This window comes from Vitis riparia, chromosome 1 (assembly GCF_004353265.1).
Source record: "Vitis riparia cultivar Riparia Gloire de Montpellier isolate 1030 chromosome 1, EGFV_Vit.rip_1.0, whole genome shotgun sequence".
NCBI classification, from domain to species: Eukaryota; Viridiplantae; Streptophyta; class Magnoliopsida; order Vitales; family Vitaceae; genus Vitis; species Vitis riparia.
In genome coordinates this window covers 8,027,904-8,053,496 of record NC_048431.1, presented here as the reverse complement: position 1 = coordinate 8,053,496, position 25,593 = coordinate 8,027,904, and the positions used below count along the sequence as shown (strand labels likewise).

Below are 25,593 nucleotides of genomic sequence, written 5' to 3'. Positions count from 1 at the left end.
ACATATAGACACACTATGACCACATAGTCATCACAAGTCTTAGAATATAAGCACTTGTTCACATTGTTGTGTCTAAATCCATCCGAAAGAATAACATGATCAAATTTTTTGTGTCATTGTTTGGGAGCTTGTTTTAAACCATATAATGATTTGACAAACTTACACACTTTGTTTTCATTCCCCAGTAGAACAAAACCTTCCGGTTGTTCCACATAGACCTCCTCATTGAAATCCACATTCAAGAATGCCGTTTTGACATCCATTTGATGAACAAATAGATTATGAATTGATGTCAAAGCAAACAATATCCTAATCGATGTTGTTCTAGCCACCAGCGCATAGGTATCAAAATAATCAATACCTTCTCTTTGTTTAAATCCCTTAGCTACTAATCTAGCCTTAAAGGTTTGAATCATGCCATCGGTGTGATATTTCCTTCGAAATACCCACTTGCACCCTATTGGTTTAGATCCTGGTGGAAGGTCTACCAATTCCCACGTTTGGTTGGACATAATTGAATCCATTTCATCATTGATAACCTCTTTCCAAAAAGCAACATCTCTAGAAGCCATAGTTTTTTTTGTATGTTTTGGGATCCTCATCTATTTGAAGTACTATAGGAATTTTTCTTATAATATCTTCTCTATTTCCTTCTACTAAGTAAAAGGAAATTCTTTGAGAGTCAATCTCATCCGATCCCAACACTTTCTCTTTTCTAGCTCTTTGGCTTTTCCGAGGCACAATGGGTTGCTCAACAACCTTTGAAGGTGTCTCCTTTTGAGACTCTCCAACACTAGTAGGTACTTGAGAATTGCTGTCACTCAACAAATTCTCAAAGAACTCTACCTCTCTTGATTTAATTATCACATTAGACTCCAAGTCTAATAGCCTATAAGCTTTGCTATTTGGGGTATAGCCTACAAATGCACACTTAATGGCTCTTGGACCCAATTTTGTTTTATTTGGATCCGTTTTCTTGCAATAAGCAAGACACCCCCACACTTTGAAGTAACCTATATTAGGCTTCCTTCCTTTCCATAACTCATATGGAGATTTCTCATTTTTCTTCGGTTCCGGTAACGGTGCCAAGGTAGGATCAAGGATGTAGAAAATCTTGAGAGCTGTGAGAAGGAATCTCACATTGTCTTGCCACCTAGTGAAGTTGGAACCATCAAAACGATCCAACCTCACAAGGTCTTAGTTCATAATCTTGATAATCTCTCCTTCCATTGAGAATAGAGTTTTTGATTGTTTGGAAAAATTTAGATACAATGGAGAAAAGAAACACTCTCAAACACTCACTTTGATACAATAAAACTCTCAAAATTACAAAATAAGAACAACAAGAAGAAGAATACAAGAAAGGCTCAAACAAGTTCTTGGAACTTTGTCCAAAAACTCTATTTCCCCCCACTTCTAGAAATCTTTAGGGAACTAATAGAAATAGTCTTGAGATTGATCAAGCCTTTTCACTTTTCTGCATAAGATTTCAAAAAGAAGAAAAGTTATATAAAACGCTCTTAGGGTTGAAAAATGGTTACAAGGATGAGAAAAAACCCATTGTCTTCCTCAATCTCTTCATCTTTGTAACATTCAAAAAATTAAATCATATGTTTAATTCACACATTAAACATGATTTAATCTCAAATGTGTAACTCTCTTACACTTAACCTCTTAAGTTTTATAAAGTTACAAAGATGAGAAGACTCATTGTCTTCCTTAACCTTTCAAGTTTTGTAACATTTCAAAACTTAATCATATGTGTAAATACCTCTTAAGTTTTGTAACATTCCAAAACTTAATCATGTGTTTAATTCACACATTAAAAGTGTAACCCTTCTTACACTTTATTTTCAAAAGTGTAACTCTTTTTACACTTTATTATATATATATATATATATATATATATATATATATATATATATATATATATAACACCACTTCTTTATGGAAAAGGTACCACTAATATATATTGAAAATACAATTGAGATAGAAAATATGTACCATTCTTCTTTGATCGAGGGTAATGTATGTTACACATCCATTCAACAAGTTAAATTTGCTTGCAATGACCTTTTTTTTTTAATAATTCCAGTGATTTCATGCCAAAAATATCTATAAAAACCTTCAAGTGAGTTATACTTTCTCTTTTTTTTACACTACTTAGTTCCATTATGAGTTGCTATCTATATCATTGAAGCTAGCCTTTTGCTTCTTTTATTCACATAATTATTGGTAACCCTTCACTTTGTGGTGTCCATGCCGAAAACAAGTCTTATGCAATCTCTCCAAAACAATTGGAGGGTAATATTGAAACCATTGGAGTGCATATTTTAAGAATTATTTTTCTCCTAAAACATGCATTTTGAAAGTTAAAATTAAAAGTTCTAAAACTTTTTAACTCAAAATTATAGAATGATTGTTATTTTTATTTTTAAAATATTATTATTTATTTTAAAATATAATTATAATTTTGTTTGTTTTATACTTTTATAATATTTACTCGCAATAGTATCATTCTTTAGTAATAAAAATGAGTGTGATTTATCATTTGATCATATGATTGCTCTTCATATTTTACCAAAAACTAATTAATATCATTATTTAAAAAATATATATATAATTCTTTAACTTAAAATAATGTCGTTGACAAGAGGTACAAATATTTCAGAGAAATAAAAATCCAATGGCCAAAACAAGATCAAGAATGTGAGCTCAAAGTGGTGGGTGCGTGAAATGCACGGCCATTTCCAACTCCACCCAAAGTTGAAGAACCCAAATTGTGGGTTGAAATTGAAAAGGCTTTTTCTCTGCTTTTTCAGGATATTATTGTTTATTTATTTCCTACTCTCTCTTTTTCACTTTGCGGAAAGTTAATATATACGAAATGAATGTTGATGAAATCATGATGTTATAAAAATTATATTATACCATATGGGTGAAAAAGCAAACAAGTCAATCTCAATCCTATTCTTTGGTAATTGGCAGTTAAAAATCATAGAAATTTTTTTAAAGATGGTAAATTTATCATCGGCAGAGATAACTTAGACACCTTATATTCATAAATGGAAAATTCTCGATAAATTAGTAATAAATTGACCAAATTTTAACAATTTACTGTCTTAAATTGGTGATGATTATATTATTTGATTCAAGAGCTATAATTGCTCTCGTGGCTCCTGTTGTGATCCACGGGTATAAAGGGTTTTGAAAAGTTATTTTTTGATTGAATGACTAGATTTTAAAATTTGAAAGTGGCCTAACAATTAAAATTTATTATAATGGTTATTTGATCTATAACAACAATTTTGATCCAATTTTTGATTCATCGATGATATATCATCAACACCTTCCATGCCTGAATAGAAAAATCTTGATAAATTATTAATAAATTAACCATTTTTTTTAAACAATTTATTGTCTTAAATTGGTGATGATTATATTATTTGATTTGAGACCTATAATTGCTCTCGTAGCTTTGGTTTTGATCCACGGATATAAAGGCTTTTGAAAAGTTATTTCTTGATCGAACGACTTTATTTTAATTTGGAAGTGATCTAACAATTAAAATTTATTATATCGGTTATTTGATCTCTAATAACAATTTTGACCCAATTTTCGATTCATCAACATAGATAATTTGGACACCTTCTACGCGTGAATAGAAATATCTTGATAAATTACTACTAAATTTACCAATTTTTAACAAGTTATTGTCAAACATGATTATAATATTTGATTCAAGGGCTATAATAGCTCCTGTTGTGATCCTCATAACTTCTAAAAGGCTATTTATTTCAATTTGAAAGTGATATAGCAATTAAAATTTATTATAACAGTTATTTTGTCCCTAAGGAAAATTTTAACTCAATTTCTTCCCTTTTAATACCATATTTTTATCTTATTCCGATTATAATTCACTATAAATCCTCCAAATTTTTCTTAGTTCTCTTAAATTTTATAATTCTGAAAATTTTGTTGACCACTAACTACAAATCAAGTCTCGATAATTACTTCAAGTATGTTATTAAATTACTAATGTAATTGTAATTCAATTTAAAATGTTTATTCATTTCAATTTAAATTATTTGAACATTTTTAATGTTAGTTTCATATTTAAATTAATTTATAGTCAATGTATATTCAATTATATAGATAGTTCAATTTCAATGGTATATTTAATTGTAATTACATTAGTTTATGTTTACTATAAATTCAATTCAATCATATACATAATTCATTATTTAAATTATATTTAATTTATCTAGATATAATTATATAATTAATTCAATTTAAATATTAGTATTTAATCTATGAAAGTACATAGTGGAATGACTAAAGCAGTTCTTCATTTTACATTCAAATGTCCATAAATAAATGTGGGTTAAATTCATAATCTCGCTTCCTTAATTGCATAAGATGATAATTTTTCTTAATATATTTAGGTTATATTTGGTTTTTGAAAATTTGAAAGAAAAAAAAAGAAAAAAAAAGAAAAAAAAAATTAATCCAATTAATTATTTTTATATACTTTTTCTAACCCATGTCACTTATTTTCCTTAATTATATAAAAATTAAATAATTTAAAAATACATAAATTTTTAATTAATTATTATTATATTTGTTTTTTTTAATATGAAAACCAAATATAAGAAAACCATTTAAATTTTTTTTTTTTATTTTCATAATATTTTTTTCTTAAATATGGAAACCAAAGTAAAAATTAAATAAACTTTTTAATTATATTAAAATAAATATAATTTATAAATAATTAAAATTTAAAATTTATTTTTATGTTTTATATTTATTAACCACGTAACATCCAACAAGGGGTTGGTATAATATTTTTAAAATACCGAATGATAGTATTTTTAGGAGGGTTAAGGTAATTCCCAAAGCGACCAAAATACCCCTGGGTTTGGGTTTCCGATTCCCGAGCATAACAATGGGAATTTTGGGATAAATATATAAAGGACTGCGCATGAAAATATAATAATAAATATAAAACAGAAACTATAAAGTAGAGCATATTTAGTTTTCCCAAAGCGACAAAAATACCCTTGGGCTTGGGGTTCTGCATTTGAGCACATTAAGGCACCTTCATTATTAATCTTGATTCAAATCTAGATGCTACCGAATTAATAATTAAGCTTACATCCATTTCCCAATTATGCCCCTCCCTCCCCCAACTATTTACTCCTCTTTTTTTCTTTTTCTTTTTTTTCTTTATTTGATAATTAAATAAGAATTAATGTAAAAATATTATTTAAATTTCATATTTTGAATAAAAGTTAACATCCCTTATTTTTTTAATTTAAAGGTAAAATTTAAATTAAAAAAATAATATTAGCATGTAGAGTCGAATACGTTGATGAGGGAAGGGTACGATTGTTGATTGTTATGTAAATTAAGCAGCAGAATTAAGGGGAATGTAATTGGGCACTGTCGACGTGGACGTAGCCACGTGGACCAGGCATGTCTCCCGGTGGGTGCATTTTAGAGATTCCTTCCTCACGGTATCCAACAAAGAATAACAAAGGAACAAAACGTTGGCAGCGCCACCACCGCGGCGCATTTTAGCGTTGGGCATCGGAGTGCCAAAATCCCATACGCTCATCCTCATCTTTCCCCGCCCATCAGGGCTATTCTGGTAAATTCAATCAGTGGTGGCGCTGCATACAAGCTGTTGGATCAATCCCGACCATCATAAAACATGGAATAAAATTAAAATGATCGATGAGCGTGTGTACTGCGCCATCCCGGTGCATTGTAGCAAAACTTTCCAGAGTACATCTTTCCCCACTGCGCACTGTAGATGAAAACTGACTGTCCAAACACCTACAGTAGGACCAGTGGCCTCATTATATCAGTTAAACAAGTGGCAATTAATTAGTCTTTTTTTTTTTTTTTCTACAAAAATATTTTCTTCAGTCTGTTTTTAACAAGGTGAAATGCATTTTCAGAAGATTCTGGTAATAAAATTTTATTGGTTTTTAGAGAGGGAAAAAACAAATTGTGATGGAGATGTTTAAGAGGGAGTGGTGTGTGGGTAAAGGGGTAATTAAAAAGAGGGATGGAGTGAGTGAAATATCCAGAGAAAACAAGCTTTTTGGTTGATGACCCAAATCTTTTTTCATGCTGCAGAAGCTAATGATGAAACATGCAAAAAGAGAATTAATATCTGAAAAGGAGTGAGGAAAAATAGTTGGGATTCAACAGAACAATGATGCAAAGCTGCAGGGAAGAACTTTTGGTGAATGGAGCCCAATGCTCTAGTGTGGTTACAGGGTTTGTTTAATACAAACCTTTAAAATATGCGGTGCATTTTAGCAAAGTGTGGGCCATCGCCTGCAAAAACACCTTTTTTTTTTTTGTTTTTAAAAAATGCTTTTTAAAAACATTTGTTGAAGGCAGAAGCCAACAAAGGCCAAGACAGCCAAAGCACGTGACCTGCCGAAAACTTACCTGCAAACTTTTCTTTTGGCTTGGACATGCCATTGTTCCCTCTGATCAATCCCATACATCTATTCAGTCCAATCACTGAGTGAAAATTAAATTTAATTCATCAAAATAAATTTTCTATTATTTTTTTTCAAAATCTTTTTACTGGGTGTGCATCTTTATCTGTGACCACTTTGGCCTTTTATTTTGGCCCTTGTGTGTTTGGTTGTTTCTGTGAGATGTGATTTTTCTGTTATTTTCTTGTTTTCTTTTTCTCTCTGCTGAAAGAAGATATGGTGGTGGAATCACTGGGGACGAAGAAGGCAGGGCTAAAAACCAACAGCAAGCCTACATGGAATTTGTGGGGTTCGGATAAAATGTATAGGAATCGAACCCGCTATTCTCAGATCTCTAGGATCTCAGAATTTCAGGCTTGATGGGTGTTTGTTTCTCGAGAAAATTCTCCTCTTCTTGTTGAATTTCTCAGTCCAAATGGTGCTCATTCCACTTAGTTTGATTCGTATATCCGTTTTCTTTTACTTAGGCCATTGTTTGGGAGCTGGGAATTGATAAGAGAGTGACTGTATAGTCTGGGTATTTGTTTTCATGAAGTTCTACTAGGAACTAATCGAGTATGTCACAAGGGAAGAGCTGGAAGGAAGAGTTGCCGTTGTGTTAATGGTGGCTTTGCTTTATGAGGTTGTGACTGTGAGAGCCTTTTTTTTTTTTTTCCTTGAAGCAAAAGATTTTCCTGTAAGGTGATATAGAGAAATTTTATGTGGGTGTTTGTTGGTTATGGTGGATTTGAGAAGTCGGTCCTGATTGTGGAAAGGAGTTAAGAGTTACCGAGCTGAAGAAAGAATATGGAAAGCAGGGGCTATGTGTTGTGGGGAGTCGGATTACTGCTTTTGACATTGATGGAGGGTTCTTCTGCTACTCTTTCTCCTTCTGGTATCAACTATGAAGGTTTGTTTCTCTTGGGTTTAGTTTTTCCTTTTTTATTTCTTTATTTTTTGAATTATCTTCATATTGTGCGAAAGAAAACAATGTTGTTCATTAGAATTGTAAAATCTGAGATTATTAATTGAGTTTTTTTCCCCTTTGAAGAATAAATTTCATTTCTTATCATGAAATGGTTATGGACAAACCTTTTCCCCCTTTGTAGGAAGTTGGGGATTCTTTTTCTCCTCTGGTTAATGTTTTGATGGTCCGCAAGAATATTCAAGCAAACCACAATTTAGCATTATTAAAATTTTGGGTTTCATATCTCATTTTTTGGTTTTATCAGTTTAATACAGTCATGGCTTCTGATTTTCTTTCTCACTTTTTTTTTTGAATCTGATGCAGTTGTAGCTTTGATGACTATAAAAAATAATCTGAATGACCCATATAATGTTTTGGAGAACTGGGATATTAATTCAGTGGATCCTTGTAGCTGGAGGATGGTTACTTGCTCTTCCGACGGCTATGTTTCTGCTCTGTAAGATGTTCTAATCAGTCTATCTCTTACTTCTTCAAACAAGATCATTGATAGAGGAATATGAACAGAAAATGAATAGAAATATTATTCAATTTCTAGATTTGAACTCAATTCTTAGTTGAGAATTAATTTTCCAATCAGGGGGCTGCCCAGTCAAAGTTTGTCTGGAACCTTATCTCCATGGATTGGGAACCTCACCAACTTGCAATCTGTGTAGGTCACTACCACCTTTTTCTTTTTTAATGATTATTGAGGCTTAAGCAGTGTTTTTTTTTTCTCCTGCAGCTGGGTTAAGTTTTGCATGTTATTGGCTTTAATTTCAAATATTGTTTGCGGCAGGGATGGTTTTGAGGTCTCAGACTTTTGATTGTGAAATAAACAGTACAATAATATCAAAATTGATAATCATGCATGTGTGTAGGTTGCTGCAGAATAATGCCATTTCTGGTCCTATTCCTGATTCAATTGGGAAGTTGGAAAAGCTTGAGACACTTGATCTCTCCCACAATAAATTTGATGGTGGAATACCCAGTTCTTTGGGGGGACTTAAGAAACTGAATTATTTGTAAGTTTCAGAAACTTTCTGATGTCTTTGGTATTTCACTGATCTTAAACTGCCTTTAGACAAATGCAGAACATGTCTATTTTTTGGGTTTGTACCAATCTTACGTGTTTTGCATTGTTTTCTCTTGAGCAAGTCAGGCGACTAAACAACAACAGCCTTACTGGACCATGCCCTGAGTCTCTTTCCCAGGTTGAAGGCCTCTCCCTCGTGTATGTCTTCAGAACTTTGCGCCTTTGGGTACACTGTTTTATTTGCATGTTATATGAAAAAGAACAGAGCTAGTTTATAATTAATTCCATACACATCCATTCAACAAGTTAAATTTGCTTGCAGTGACCTTTCTTTCAATAATCTGAGTGGTTCCATGCCAAAAATATCTGCAAGAACCTTCAAGTGAGCTATACACTCTCTTTTTGATGCTGCTTAGTTCCATTATGAGTTGCTATCTATGATCATTGAAGCTAGCCTTTTGCCTCTTTTCATTAACAGAATTATTGGTAACCCTTCACTTTGTGGTGCCAATGCCACAAACAACTGTTCTGCAATCTCTCCAGAGCCACTTTCTTTTCCTCCAGATGCTCTAAGAGGTAGCTATCACAGGTTATAGATGTTGCTTTTTCATCAGTTAGCCTTTTATTTTCCTTAATAATTGGATGACACGTTCCACATTTCTGGGATCTTTGGTTTGCTAGCTCATTCAGATTCTGGATCTAAGAGCCACCGTGTGGCTATTGCTTTTGGTGCAAGTTTTGGTGCTGCTCTTTTAATCATAATTATTGTTGGGCTGTCAGTTTGGTGGCGATATAGGAGGAACCAACAAATTTTCTTTGATGTTAATGGTTAGTTCTTCAAATTTCTTTTGCATTTCCTTTCTTATTGTTCTGTATCAGCAAATGAAGATAATCTAACATCTTATGACTGACATACGTTAAGGACCAAACAAGTAGGTCCTGGTGCAATACTACAGTTAGTGTCCCCTTTATTGGAGACTGATGTTTAATGGTTTGCAATATCATTTGCCATGAGCAGGCCTGTATGTGTGTGCATGCACACCTATTTTGTTGGAAAATGTTTTAAGTTAAAAGTTTCAGTCAGAGTTTTTTTTTTAAAAAATGAAGCTACAAATGAAGCACTTGAAAATTTTCAACATAGATGCCCCTTCTGAATTTCTTTCTGTGTTTTTGCATGTTTTCCCAACATTACTTCATTTCTTGTGTTTCAAACATTTTTTAAATCATCATGCGTTTGAAACCATTATATAATTTGGTAATCCTTATCTAGTTTGTTGTTTAAAGTCTGTTTGGAGTGATTATTGAAGTGTTAGAAGTGCTTCTCAATGCTTGGTAGTGTGGTTGTGTTAAAAAAAAGGGCATTTGGCAAAGATTTTTTAAAAATCACTTTTAATTCCCAGAGAATCATTTGAAATGATTTTTGGACTAGCACTTGGGAGGTCCTTCTTCCAAAAAATCGCTTTGGCGGTGTTCAGGTAAACTTCCTAGTTTTTATTCTTAAAAATAGAAACTTCTATACAAAATATAAAACTTCCTATACAAAACGCAAAAAAATTACCTTGTATTCTCAAAAATGTTTTTAAAATTTGAAGAACTGAATTTTTTACTTGAATTTTTAAAATGTTAAAAGTATTTTCAAGTACACAAGGTATATACTACTTTTAGTATAAGAATTCCTACATTTTGTACAAGACTTTCTACTTTTAAAAACATAAAATAGCAAATACATCCAAACACCACCTTTATTTTTTATTTTTTATGTATAATATTTTACCAAAGACACTTACAAAATACCTTTTCATTTTATATCCAAACATTAACCAATTCTCCATAAAAGTTTTTCTAGTAAAAGTGTTACTGATAGAAGTGCTATAAGGTAAAAGTGCTTTCATAAGAATCACTCCCAAATAGGCCTTTTATGCATCTTCAAGTATGGATATTTGTTTCCTTTTTTTTTTCCTCTGTACACAAACATACTCATCCACATAAGTTGTGGTTAATCTTATTGTGCATGTAAGTAATGCTATCTCCATCTGTACCCATTTTTGTGCTTATGCATGCTTTAACCATGACATGTTCCATGGCAGATCAATATGACCCAGAGGTACGCTTGGGCCATCTGAGGAGGTATACATTTAAGGAACTTAGGGCTGCAACAGATCATTTCAACCCAAAGAATATTTTAGGAAGGGGTGGATTTGGAATTGTATACAAGGGTTGCTTAAATGATAGAACTCTGGTGGCTGTTAAAAGGCTGAAAGACTATAATGCCGTAGGTGGTGAAATCCAATTTCAAACAGAAGTTGAGATGATAAGTTTGGCTGTCCATCGGAATCTTCTCCGGCTTTGTGGATTCTGTACAACAGAGAGCGAGCGGCTCCTTGTTTACCCCTATATGCCTAATGGGAGTGTAGCATCTCGATTAAGAGGTTAGCTGACTATCCTTTAGTAGTTAGTGGTTAGTTTATTTTGGTCAAAGTCCTGTTATACTCTTTCTGTGAATTTGGTGACATATCCAGTCTTGATGCTGAAGAATCTTGCTGGTTTCAGTGGCAGCTTTGGGGAAGTACAGATTCCAGGTTTTCATACCCAGTAAAACGATTTATAACAAAATATTTTAAATGTTATCGTACTCAGTAAAAGGATTTATAACGAAACATTTTAAATTTATGTGAGTGCTGAATGCTGATCTTGCAAACTTAAAATGTGTATGTAAATTGTCAAAAAAAAAAGGACTTCTTAAACTCTTCTTTTTTTTCCTGGAAATTCCTGATTTATGCCAGTAGAAAATAACTACAATAAAGCAATTGTCATCAACAAATAATTGAGCTAGGACAAAAAATGTATTTGAATGAGAATTCAGAGGTGAAAATGAAAATAGAATTGAACCCATCCAAATATTCCTTGTTTTCCCTCTCTTTTTGGGTCCATTGAAAGGGATAATTTGGAATTATATAACTTTTATCTGGAATTGAAGGAAGGAAGATTGTGTCACAGGACAGATTTTTATTTTATTTTATTTTTATTTTTATTTTTGTGGTTCCTGAAGTTGGATTAATTAGAAAATTCACTTTGAATTTCTACACCATTTTGATAGTTGATACTACTAGTGCAGTTGTCACACAATCTACTTTAGCAGATCATTGCTAACTCTGTTTCCTTCACCACTGCTGCTCTGGCCACCTCTGCTATCACGATCAAACCCACCTTTACCACTTCCAGTACTTTTCTGATTGAGAACGCTTGTGTCACCATTGGTACCTTAACAAGATCACTACCACATCCATAAGGTTACACCCTGGTTCTGCCTCTGGAACCTCTATAGAATGATAGCATTAACCTCCTGTGATGCTGCCACACCTGCTATGACCCCCTTATTGTGCACAACCACTGGCCCCATGGGCTTCCCTGGAACAGCAATCACCCACACCTCACCACCATGCCAGTTACACCACCATTTAATATTCAGTACATTCATTGAACAATAAATTTTCAAATTTTGTGAGATTTTATTCAATGATATCCAAATTTCATTGTATTTAATATTGCACCAATTCCATTCCCATGCATTCACTGCAGCCTTGTAAAAGTGTCTACTGCAAACAAAAGCTTATGGTTGAAGTTCGATAGAAATTATTCTTCCTTGAATTCCCAAACATGTTCTAAGCTTATTGCTTGAACTATTGGTGTATTCCCTCAGTGTTGTCTTGTTATGTCAACTACTTTTTCTCATTCCTTCCATCATTTGATACTAGTTTTAAGCCAGGTTGATGCTTATTAAGCCAGCAAATTGACATATTCCAAGCTCTAAGCTATTGAAGAAATTATTTCATGGAAAATTATATTTGATCTTCCAATTTTTCAATAGTGTTTCTAACTCTTTTCTTAGGTAATAGATTTTGCCGTGATCTGGCATCTGTGCAAGAAGGTGGACTAACTTCATCAATTGTGGGTTTTCATCTCAGATCAAATCCATGGCAGGCCAGCGTTAGACTGGTCAAGGCGAAAGAGGATAGCTTTAGGCACAGCAAGGGGGCTACTTTATTTGCATGAGCAGTGTGACCCCAAAATTATCCACCGTGATGTCAAGGCAGCCAACATTTTGCTGGATGAAGACTTTGAAGCAGTTGTTGGAGATTTTGGGTTGGCAAAACTGTTGGATCATAGAGAGTCACATGTGACCACAGCAGTGCGGGGCACTGTTGGCCACATTGCTCCTGAATACTTGTCAACAGGTCAGTCATCAGAAAAGACAGATGTGTTTGGGTTTGGAATCTTGCTCCTTGAACTAATCACAGGTCAGAAGGCTTTGGATTTTGGACGGGCGGCAAACCAGAAAGGAGTAATGCTTGATTGGGTAATCTCTCTCTCTCTCTCTCTGCCTGTTTTATGTGATGGCTAGCAATTTTTTATGCTATGATGAATGCTGGAATGAGCCAAACCAGTGTCTTTTGGTGTATGAGATCTTACAGCTCCCTCCATAGAGAAAATCCATTTTCCTTGATTTACATAAATGCTAACCATTCTTCTCTACAAGGCTGTATAGATATATTTTCTTTCATTCCTGTGATCAATAAATCATCTTAAATAATAGTTGGACTTGTGTGCAGGTAAAGAAGCTCCATCAAGAGGGAAAGCTCAACCTGATGGTGGATAAAGATTTAAAGAACAATTTTGACAGGGTTGAATTAGAAGAAATGGTTAAAGTTGCCCTTTTATGCACTCAATTTAATCCTTCTCACCGCCCAAAAATGTCGGAAATATTGAGGATGTTGGAAGGTGATGGTTTAGCAGAGAAATGGGAGGCCTCGCAGAAGGTTGAGACTCCAAGGTTCAGGTCATGTGAAAATCCTCCCCAAAGATATTCAGATTACATAGAAGAATCTTCCCTGGTGATTGAAGCAATGGAGCTTTCAGGCCCCAGGTGACAACCATTTTTCTCGTGTCTCCCCCAAATCCCTACTCCCCTTTTTACATTGGTAAGTAGTTGGAGAGAGCTTCAAGTGAGATATATGTGATTGGTGTTGATAGCTGTTGAGTTATGCTGTATTCAACTGTAAAGAAAAGGAAAGTCATATGTATAAGCATCTGGTTCTTTGTTGGAAGATTGATTGGGTTGATTGTAAATCTTGCAAAATTTTTCTATCTCTGAAAATATCTACCTAATTAACTCTCCCACAAATCCAAACATCCCATTGATCATAATGTAGCAGATGGGAACTGCCAGAAGATTTGATGCAACTCGTCCAAGTGTGGGAATAGGACCGACTCAGCTCAGCTCGACCTCCTGGACACTAATACCTTCAACAAAGCTCAAGTGCTCAACCACATCCCCACAAACCTTAATCCTGTTTTGTGGTAATGGAAATATTATATGTAACTCTCCATCTCATCATATGCAAAATGGGGATATGATCTTTCAAGTATCTTTGTTGTGTAAATGGTTCTTTCTCTTTTCTTCCACACTCGTTTCTTGTGCTCAGGGATTTGCGAACATTTATTCTGCACGTATTTTTTTTGATGCCCCAATCAAGGAGTCGATGGACTAATCCCTCCCCCCTCCCCACTCCCTTCTTTACCTAGAAATAAAATGACCCAACTATCGATCGCTACAGTCTAGAGGGGAAAGGCGCATGGGGCCAATTGGTGGCTGCCCAAGGCATGGACGATGGATCTACTGCAATTCTCGATCAACAATTCATCTTTTCCATTGATAGGTTCCCACAGATCCGTCCTATCGGCCATAAATGTGTGCAGCCCGTACCCAAAGAAAGCGTTGTTTTATCTGGGATCGCGGTTACGACTCCCTACTCCTAACCGTCTTGCTCAAAACGACTTCCCTTCCCGGTGAAAGGGAGAAGCTAATCTAAAAAAGGGAGAATTGTGTTTTGGGTTAGTTGGGCTGATAATTAGCCCAAGGTCATTCTATTGCCCATATTTAAACTCAAAGTCGGAGAAATTGAAAGGAATGATATTGTTTTTAAAAATTTCCTAAAATATCATTGACTATTAAATAAAAAAGCTAACCGATCACATATCTTTCTCATTCTTTCTTTCACCTTCTCTCATCTATTTATTACTGAGACCAAGTTATATGATTTTCCAATCATTTTTCTTTAACAAATTTAACATGAGAAATAAATGATTAAAAATTATTATTACCAAATACATTTTTGATGCAAATAACTTTTAAATACCTCATCAAATATTATTCATCTTTTTAAAATTTACATAATATATAATAAATGATTTTTAAATACCTTGAAAACTTATATAATATATAATAAGTATTATTGTTTATTTCAAACTTACATTATTTCTCATATATATTAAACACCTCATAAAATATTAGTTTTCTTTGTTTGTTCTAACTTGCAAATTAGACATCATCAATTTTTTTTTTCAAACTTATAGAATATATAATAAATATTTCGTACATTATTTGTCTTATATATTAAACAATTTTTAAATGCCTCGTAAAATATTATTATTATTATTATTATTTTAACTTGTAAATTAGACACCGTGTTTATTATTTATCATATTATTTAAAATAATGTAAACACTCACATACACTTCAAGATATTCAAAATTTCTCCCTTCCAAAATTACCAAATTGTTTCTCACACTAATCCTAAATATTTTAAAATAAAGATTTAAATATTTAAAACCATTAAAGTAAATATTTTTTTATTAAAACAATTTTTTTAAAAGTAATAAGATAAAAATCATGAAATCTTCAAAATCATAATTACAACGAATATTTTTAATTTTAAAACTAATTTCATAATTTAAATTAATGATTTAAAAAAAATAAAAAAATTACAAAAATAATTTTTGTTTATTTTTAATTCCATTTAAATATGGTTTTTTAATCTCTACTTATAACAGTGAAATTATGTTTATAAGGGCAAAATAGTAAAAATATATATTTCATTTTGTTTACTTGTGATGAATAATTTAAATATGATTAATTTTAATTTTATTTCCCATATGTTAATTTTGGTAGGGAAGGTCTTAATGACATACTTTGATTAAAAAAAAGAAACTATCAATTATCGTCCTAATGTCAAACTCCAAGTTGTTTAAAAACTGTACAAAACCTATTAAGAACTTTGTACACCCTTGTACACTTTATACATTTTCCTTGTACAATTAATGTGATTTCCTTTTACAGTGGTGCAAATTTCATATCTCTCTTAAGTTATGTGTCCATACAGGTGTATTGATTATGTCTTCAATAGGTAGGTTAAGAAAATGATGAATGACTTAGGGTTAAATTTTTTTCCCCAAACATCATTATTAGGGAAAACATTGTAATTTCCATATGAGAGTTAAGTAAAATGCATGACATGAGTGTACAATTTTTGGGTGACAAGGAAAATAAAGAAGTGATTTAAAATTGAATGAAATTTTTCACAAATGATAACCTTGTATACCCTTATACACTTAGTATATTTCTCTTATATAGTTAGTGTACCATCCTTGTACAACGACACAAATTTCATATCTCTATTAAGTTATGTGTTCACGTAAGTGTATTAATCATGGTTTTAATAGTTTAGTTGAAAAAATGTTAGATGACTTAGAGTCAAATTTTTTTCCCTAAACATCATTACTAAGAAAAGTATTGAAATTTTTATGTGAAAGTTAAATAAAGTGTATGACATGAGTGTACAATCAATGGGTGATAAGGAAAATATAAAAGAATGGTTCAAAATTGATTAAAATATTTCACAAATGGTAGCCTTGTACACTTTTGTACACTTAATACATTTTCATTGTACGATTAGTGTAATACTATTGCACAAAGGCACAAATTTCATATCTCTTCTAAGTTATGTGTCCATGTAGGTGTATGTTAATCATGTTTTCAATGTTTTGGTTAAAAAAATGATGGATGACTTAGGGTCAATTTTTTTTTTTCCAAACATCATTATTAGGGAAAGTATTGGAATTTCCATGTGGAAGTTAAATAAAGTGTATGATATGAGTGTATAATATGAGTGACAAGAAAAATTAAGGAGTGGTTTAAAATCGATTGAAATATTTCACAAAGAGTAGTTTTGTATGCCCTTTGTATAGTTAGTGAATACTCTTCCTTGTATAGTTGCACAAATTCCATATCCCTGCAATGAATGCGTACCTATAAGTATATTAAACATTATTTCAATAGTTTGGTTGAGTAAATGACAACAAACTTAAATTCGATTTTTTTTTGTAAATATATTATATTTTATAAAAAAAAAATACATAATTAGTCAATTCCTTCGTTTAATTGTGAACATATTATGTTTTCTTTATTTTATTATTAAAATAACTAATAGAAAAAATGAAAAATAATAATTAGTAAATGAAATTTAATTCTTTTTATTATTTTGATATAAAAAAACTAGTACTCAACAAGGTTTTCAAATTTCATTTTTAAAAATAGTTTTCATTTTTTAATTACACGTATTTTAAAAAAGAGACAATATAGAAAATAAAAATTGTTTAAAAATAAATAAAAATAAAAACTAGAAAAATATTTTTAAATTAAATTCAAACATAATCTATATAATTTTTAACTACTTGTTTTTATCTAAAACGAGTAAATATACCATTCATCCTTTTTATATAAGAAAGTTTCAATCTTTAGTATACCATATATTGATATAATACACTTCTAAAATTAGGTAATACGAAAAACATTTTAATTGAATATTTAAAATAAAAACTCTCTATTCATCCTCTTTCTTTCTTTTTCTTTTTCTTATTTTGATAAATTTTCAATTGATTCAAATAAGTTAAAAAAATCATTAGTAAACAAATTTATAACATTTCATATAACTTATTACCAAAAGTCATATTAAAAAAGTTATTAAAATAAGAAAAGAAGAAGATTAAGAGAAAATTTAAACTTTTTATTTTATAATATTAAAAAAATAATAAGCTTTGAAATAATTTTTAGTATAAAAGGAAAAAAAATACTGAATATATTTATTTTAATAGTGTTTTAATCATTAAATTATTTACTTCTAAGATATAAAGGATAATTTTTATTTATTTAAATTAACATTTTTTTAGAAATTATTTTTAAAAATATTTTTTGAATCATTAATATAATTTTTTTATTTATAATTTAAAAATAGAAAATAATGTTGATTTTTCAATTATTTATAAAAGAGTTTTGAAAAACAATGAAAAATCCAAAAATAGGTAAATAAAGATGAATTTGTTGGTGTTGGTATGTGAAAAGTGGTAAAATAGAGACAAAAATGATTTAATGAGATAGTTTTATTTATTACTATCTCATAATAGAAGCGCGTTACATCAATTATCAAGTCAGGGCGGAAGTACAATTCTCCTACAACACTCTGCCCCGTCCCCCACTGGGTGCCCAACGGTGTAAAGATCTTCTAACTTTCGAGGTCGTGAGAAGGCCACATGGGCCAGTATATGTGTCGGCGGGGCTGCCAATTCTTCTCCATAAAATAATAATTGGAGAGTGCCCTAGGAACTGGCTTCCATTAATCATGCTCATTAGCTTCCTTTTCACTTTGTTGGAGTCCAAAACTTGTAAATGACTTCAATTCTGATATTTGGAAACTATTGGATATGAACTTATAATTTAAAGTTGGACATCTAGTTAAGGAAGTGGCTTCTCGTTAAAGAAAAATTATTAATTTAAGTAAACAATCCTCCTTGAGAGTCGATGATTGGCCATAATCTCTCTTTTTATTTTCTATTTATTTATTTTTCCAAAACAGCTAAGAATGTTTGAGGAAGAAGATTACGATCAGGGAGGGAATTTGGATTATGTAACGAAAATAAATTAATATATTTTTTATTTTAGTATTTCAGCCTTTTGAAAGCATCCAGCGTCCAAAGGACTGTTCAACATCCAAATCCAGAGTAGCGTTAGGATGTGGTGATTATGAGTTTGAATTAGATAAAACCAAAAAGGGTATTTTTGGGCTTAAAGTAATTATCAATAGACGGCATCCTTGTAATCAGACCAGGTTACGGTTTCCAGTACCCTCTTGCTATTAGCCTTCTAGGGAAAAAAGGTCATTTCTCCGTTTCCGTCTCCGTCTCGCAATCGCCCTAGGTTGTCCACGTTCTTTCAAATATTGTTGCTGTCATCCCACTGCCTTTACTTTCAAACCTTGCCTGTGAAGGGGTATGCGATTGTCCACCAATGGAATGGAAAAAGCTTGGGATTTCGGAGCAGATTCTATCACCGAAAAGGAAAGTAGTTTCTGGTTTTGCTTTGGGCTTAGGAGCTTCACTCATTGTTCTAACTATTGTATCGTTCAACACCTCTTTCAATGTTCCAATGTTTCGAGGGTTCAGCAATTTTGGTGCTAGTAATTCCTCTCTTGCTTCATGGTCCTTTTCGTTTTCAAGTACTTCTTCTACTGCTAGTCCCACTAATGCTACTTTAGATTTCCACGACTCTGCGGATTTTAAGCAGGGAACTGAGGATGGAAGGGTTGTGGACAGCACCCCTCAAGCAAGTCTATCAGGGATGGTTAAAGATGGAGATCCTCTGGGCCCTAATGGAGAAGGCATTGTTTTGGAGAAGACCCACTTGGGGAATACCTCTGAGATGGTGAAAAATGGGAGCTTTACTGTTGATGGAGATTGGATTCCAGAAACAACGCATGCAAATGCCTCAGGCACTGCCACAAAGGCAAGTCTTTCGAATTCTAATGTGGAAGGAATGACTTCTGATATGGCACTTTTGGGGAATTCCTCTGAGATGGTGAATAATGGAAGTTCCCCTGTTGAAGAAGGAACTGTCATTGGGAAAACCGGTCTTGGAGGGAATACCAGTGATGGGAAAAATTTTGTCACTGAAAATAACAATGTGGGGAATTTGTCATATAGTGGGGAATTTACCAAGCCTACCACTGAAGAAGAAAGCGGGACGGCCAGGAATGATGCAGGAAAAGCGACCACGAATAACAAAATTACAGCCCCTCACTACCATTCACAACTTAAGAAAATGCCGAACAGTTTTTATGGGGGTTGTGATATATTTGATGGTAGATGGGTAAGGGATGATTCAAAGCCATACTATCCTGCTGGGTCTTGTCCTTACATCGATAGGGATTTCGATTGTCACCTTAATGGAAGGCCAGATGATGATTATTTGAAATGGAGATGGCAGCCGAATGGGTGTGACATCCCGAGGTGAGATCTATTTCAGATGCATTCAGAGTAATATTAAAATAGATAAATAATGATTATTAAGTATAAATTTCCTATGTTTTCTGTAAAGAATGATCATTGAACAAAGTGAGACCAAGTTTCTGTAGTATGTTAGAAGTGTGAAGCTCATTTGAATTTGTTAATAGGAAACTTGAGTTAAATAAAGTTAGGAATTGTCTTCAAGGTGATGTTAAAATCTAGTGTCCCCCAACTGACTATCAGACACTTCGTCAAAGTCATTGAAAAGTGATAAAGCTAAAATATGTGATAGAATGCAGGAATTGGGGAAGAACCTTGATTGTTGCATATTGTTTAGGTCATGAAAATTGTGAGAAGGGCACTACTGGTTTGTTGCCTTCCTCAATCTTCGAACATATGAATTAACTTTACTAATGGGTTTAGAGACCAAAATATTGAAATGTTAAAATTCTGAATCATTAGCTGTAGAATAGTATGTTGACAATTTGGAGAGCAGTAAGGTTCAGTCTCTTTTGATATATGAGTTTTTGTATTGTGAATATTTTCTAGTTATTTTACAAGAATTTTTAACTAGTCCTCTTTTGATGACAAATGCTATCCTCAGTCTAAATGCAACTGATTTCCTGGAGAGATTAAGAGGCAAGAAGCTCATTTTCGTGGGAGATTCTCTAAACAGGAACATGTGGGAGTCTATGGTATGCATTCTCCGTCATAGTGTCGAAGACAAGAAAAGAGTTTATGAGATTTCTGGAAGAATGGAATTCAAAAAGAAGGGATTTTATGCTTTCAGATTTGAGGCAAGTTTCTGGTATAAATTTGTCTATTGTTACATAATCTTTCTTTTGTTTTCATATACCTAATTGGCTTTGTATTTGCTGGATTTGTAGGACTATAACTGTTCTGTGGATTTTGTCAATGCTCCATTTCTTGTTCAAGAATCATCTTTTAAAGGTAGAAACAGAACATTTGAGACACTAAGACTGGATGAGATGGACAAATCAACTACGACATTTCATGATGCTGATATCATAGTCTTCAATACAGGCCATTGGTGGACTCATGAGAAAACATCTAGAGGGTGAGTTTCCTCACTCTGCTGCAATACCTTTCTCCTTTTTTTTTTTTTCTCTACAACCTACATTCTGGTATGAAATAAACCTAAAACCTTGTTTGAGTTGTTAATTCTGTAATCTGGAGGAAAAATGAGAATCGAAACCAACTTTAAACTGAACAGGAATTAGATTCACAATGATTGTTGTCAGAATTTCTGCATTCTATGTTGCTGTCCATCATATCTGATTTTAGGTTGCATTCCTTTCAAGAAATTAAGGTTCTTGGTTTGCATTTGCTAATTTCACAGAGAATACTATTACCAAGAGGGCAATTATGTGCACCCAAGACTGAAGGTCCTTAAAGCATACACAAAGGCCCTTACAACTTGGGCAAGGTGGGTTGACAAGAACATTAATAGCAACATGACTCAGGTTTTCTTCAGAGGATATTCAATCACCCATTTCAAGTAAGGAACACTCTGAGTCAACTCTCTTGTGAAAAACCCTCTACTCTCAAGTTATTATTGCTGTTTGCTTCACTTTCTGTGTCCTATCATCTTAATGATTCTAAATGATCAGCATGGAACTTAACTTTACATCACCTATTCTCATACAAAATATAAGATTGGGTAGACCTGGTTTTGGTCTTTCTGAGATGCTTGCTTGCTAATGAAAAGAAAATATTCAGTGCCTTAGTTGAATAATTTTTCCATATAGTACTGATTGTAGAAATGGTGTAGGCTTGTGGTAAAAGCTCTAGATTCAGGAGAGAGGGATAATTGAGAAGCATACAATGTTGGTAAAATTTATGAAGCAAGTCAACAAACAAATTTAATGATGGATTTCAATAGGGAATACACGAGGCATGCTATGATGAGAGTTTTGCATTGTGAAGTCTATTTTTCTTTGGAATGATTTGGTAGTCTAGTCAAGTATACTTTTCTGTTCTTGATATGTTCTTAAATAATTGAATTCTGAAGTGTACTTTATGCCTTGGTGATATGGTTTTTGGCTGTTAAGAGAAGAGTGTGTATTTCACCATTTCTTATAATCATAGAAATGTTGCCACCTTGGTGACACATAAAGCAAAATTAATAAAATGCCTCAAGTTCAGCTTACAGTAGCTCAATTAGATTCATAGCTCTGAGGCTTGCTTAAAGCTGTTACTTTTGGCTTAAACCTAAAAATGTCTAGCCTCATCTGTGGCCTCCTCCTGAACATTAGTTCAGAAAAATTAAGGAATAAGCAAGTGGGAAGGTCTGAAGCCAAAACATAGAGAAATCAAGGCTTTAACACCTTATCAAGCTATCATTTTAACCCAAAAGCTTGGGTTATTAGGTAATAGGTCAACGAGCTATATCAAGTTAGCTAACAAATAAGGCTAATAATCTTAACTGTGTTTTCAACCAATACTGAGTTGGCTTTTCTATTTTGAACCAACCTAATCCCCACCCCTCTCCTCTTCATATGACCTTTTCTTGCAAGTCTTAACTACAAGAGAATATTTACAAATAGCTTTGACTTTGTTTGGAATTTTTTAGTTACACGTGTGAATCTACCAAATCCACAGTTGTAAACTTCAAATATTAGCAAATGCAAAAGCAAGTGATATAGATCAGTACAATGCGTGGAACTCATATATTGTGGAAAATTAGAATTGTGAAACCTGTTTTAAATACTGTAGTGATTAGCACTGACTGTAACATCTGGGAAGGAAGTGTAAAGTAATAATTTGAGCCATTTAATGCTGGTTTACAACCATAGGCTAAAAACTTGTCCAAAAATTTGTTCTTCATCTTTAGATTTTATAGGCCCTGTAATATGATGGATGATATGTGGATTATGGATATGTAAATGGCACAGTTAAAAAGGGAAAGAAATCCATATCTTTACCATGTGACTAGCTGTGGAAAAAAAGTTTCTTACATGTTTGATGTGGTTGCAGAGGAGGCCAATGGAACTCAGGAGGACAGTGTCACAAAGAAGTGGAGCCAATCTTTAATGAGGCTTTCATACGAAAGTACCCTTCAAAAATGAGAGCTCTAGAGCCTGTGCTCCAGATGATGAGAACACCGGTAACATACCTAAATGTAAGTAGGCTTACAGATTATCGAAAAGATGGGCACCCTTCTATTTACAGAAAAGAATACAAGACAGTAGAAGAAGAGATTGCAGCTGTGCACTCTCAGGATTGCAGCCATTGGTGCTTGCCTGGAGTACCAGATACTTGGAACGAGTTACTATATGCATCTCTCCTACAGATCGGAAGAGGATCCTGGGGAAGCTGAAGAGATTTACACAAAGCACATTATGTAATTTGTTATTCTTTTTCTTCATTTTTTTTTATTTCGTGCATATTTTGAGCCTTTCTTATATTAGCTTGCAAGCTGTATCTTGATCCAGATGGTGACAAGTTGAGGTTCTTGCATTTGAGCTTGTGCAAGTGCAGGAGATATAGAGTCCACAAAATCAGTTTGTATATTTCTCATTTTAGCCACCAATAGTGGAAAATGAAGTTCATTTACTTTCTAGTTAAATGGAAATCATGATTTGTGGTGATATTGCCATTTTTAATTTTGTCCTACCCAGTGTATGATGACCTGATGAAGCATAATCTTTGGTTTTTCTCAAAACAATGTCAGCGGCCAATATTTCTCATTCACTTTAAATTATGTTATACTGGAATAGGTGGAGCTGCCCATGCGAAAACAATCCATGGAATACTCGCAAAAAATCACGAAGGATAGCGAAGTTGGAGGGCGTGGGTTCATGGTGTTTAGATTACAGTTTTAACATTAATTATGTTTGAAAACCAATTGTGGAGAGGATATGGATGGAAGTCTGAGGAAGACAGAGTCTCCTCTCATCACAAAATAAAAGCATAGAATGCAACTTATCACAAGGTAAAAGCATGGAATGTGGATTGCCTGAACAGATATAATAATGTAGCTAGGTTCCTTTTGAACTAGCGTAGGAGGAGAGGATGCAAAATGGAAAAGAGCTGTTTTGTGTTCCACAGCATCTGCAATGAGGCTGTCCACCAGAGAAGACAGCCAGCCACTACTGGTGATGACTGAATTTCTTCAGTGACTCTTCCCTTTAAAATGGTTCTTTACTCCCTGCTTACAATAGTATGGTTAATTAACAAAATGGAAGAGCTCCATTTCACCGGGTATCAAGGTTTCAGATCTTCTCTATCTCTAAATCACTCACTCGTTAAACGAGGTTAAGGACTTTTTTCCTTTATGTTTAATTTATATATGACTTAAGGATGACAGAAACCCCACCATCTACAATTTCGTCATGGATGACATATGGGTGTTCACTGCTCACATCTCAGAGAAGAGAGAGAGAGAGAGAGAGAGAGAGAGAGAGAGATTGATCTTCTCATTTTGTAAAGGGATTACAGAAACTCATCATCAGCAGTCAATTACTTAGGAGGCTCGCGGTCACAAGCCTGCCTGCCAGCCAAGTACTCATGCAACCAACACCAAACTTTTATTATACTCTCATGCAACGACTACAACATTACATTTAAAAAGAAAAGCAAAAGGAAAATAAATTAAAACCATAACGAGCCCTAACTGAGTCCATGCCTTTCTGTGACTTGCCGGTTTGCTTGGCGTCAGCCAAAACCTCAGATAGAGAGATAGAGAGATCATGCACAGCGGCTAGTAGCTGATACCTGAGTGGATTGGTGGCTGATCCCGCACAAGCAAACTGTTGAATTATGGGGGGAGGGCTTTAGAATCCCTCACCCCCAGATCCCATACTTTTTCAAGAGTACAAGTAATGGATGGATTCCATATCCGGAGTATCCATGCCTATCAGATTCAACGAACTGATAGGCTGGATAGTTTATAGGACATCCAATGGGCTCTTGACAAAGCTGGTAGAGAATTTAGTCTCTGTCCCAACCCTTTAAATAGCTGATGATTGAAGAAGTGGTGATCGGTACCAGAACTGATACATCATTACTCCATTATCCATAACAGCCTCTCACCCTTTTTTTCTTCTTTTTCCTTTCCAAGTTGCCATGGTATATTAATTTGCACGCGTTACTACAGAATGACTATCTCATCCTTGCCCATCTTACACCACATTTTTTGACGGACACGTGCATACCTGGTAGCCCAATAGCCTGCAGGTGTGGTGGTAGGCTGGAATCTCACATTTATGCTGCATTCCTGGAGCTTAGGGTAAAACAAGCTGACATATAGGGCGCGTGAAGGCCTCATGTAGTTGTACAAGATTGAAAAATGGTTTCAGTGAAAGAGGCTAAAGCAGTAAACTACTCCTCAATCATAATCTTTTTCATATCAGTTTTCCATGGGGAGGGAATCTGAGTGGAAATTTTACAGGCAACAGAGGGGTATTATTTCAGCCTATGCATAAAATATTGGGACCTAGAAGACAACTTTTTGTTGGCGCATTACTTTTGATTATTGGAGTCTTTTTTTTTTTTTGGTGTTGCATCAGTCAGTGGATCCACTAACTCATTCTCATCTTCAACTTTTTTTTTTCCTGCTTCAAATCCTCCTAATTTCCCACTAATCAGAAAACCACATTTTTTTTCTGGAAGGCCAAGTCCCCCTTGGCCTTGCTTTTTCTGACCCACTAAGGGATTGTCAATACCAAACCAACTAAGAAGCCCACCTTTTTGTTCAAACCAAAGTGGCCTACTGCCATGTCGGTGGGTTGATCATATATTGAACCAAGTCATAATAGGGACTCATAGTCGTAGCGATAACTGCAGATCCAACAAAGCTAATTACAGTCACTTTCAGTCTTTTCTTTTTTAAATAGTCTTGTGTGGGGTTCATTCGGGGGGGCTTTCCACACTCTTCCCATTATCGACAAGCAAACTAG

The 25,593-nt window shown here is 33.6% G+C and overlaps 2 protein-coding genes across 4 annotated transcripts; both read left to right on the top strand.

The window, feature by feature from the left end:
- Window positions 1-6,482: 6,482 nt before the first annotated feature.
- Window positions 6,483-13,923, top strand: LOC117916495 (protein NSP-INTERACTING KINASE 3). 3 transcript variants are annotated; one of them, XM_034832583.1, is made up of 11 exons: window positions 6,483-7,407; window positions 7,789-7,921; window positions 8,063-8,134; window positions 8,343-8,486; window positions 8,624-8,695; window positions 8,820-8,879; window positions 8,976-9,073; window positions 9,278-9,325; window positions 10,585-10,926; window positions 12,463-12,854; window positions 13,108-13,923. In XM_034832583.1, the coding sequence occupies exons 1-11, from the start codon at window positions 7,305-7,307 to the stop codon at window positions 13,423-13,425; spliced, it is 1,782 nt and encodes a 593-aa protein (XP_034688474.1). In that variant the 5' UTR covers window positions 6,483-7,304; the 3' UTR covers window positions 13,426-13,923. The 3 variants fall into 3 exon arrangements, with proteins under 3 accessions (XP_034688474.1, XP_034688457.1, XP_034688465.1); XM_034832566.1 differs by having other exon boundaries at window positions 6,484-7,407; window positions 9,179-9,325; XM_034832574.1 differs by lacking the exon at window positions 8,063-8,134 and having other exon boundaries at window positions 6,484-7,407; window positions 9,179-9,325.
- Window positions 13,924-18,472: 4,549 nt separating this feature from the next.
- Window positions 18,473-23,296, top strand: LOC117919532 (protein trichome birefringence-like 2). Its single transcript, XM_034836687.1, has 5 exons — window positions 18,473-19,675; window positions 20,277-20,469; window positions 20,560-20,750; window positions 21,033-21,191; window positions 22,670-23,296. The coding sequence occupies exons 1-5, from the start codon at window positions 18,678-18,680 to the stop codon at window positions 23,010-23,012; spliced, it is 1,884 nt and encodes a 627-aa protein (XP_034692578.1). The 5' UTR covers window positions 18,473-18,677; the 3' UTR covers window positions 23,013-23,296.
- Window positions 23,297-25,593: the final 2,297 nt, after the last annotated feature.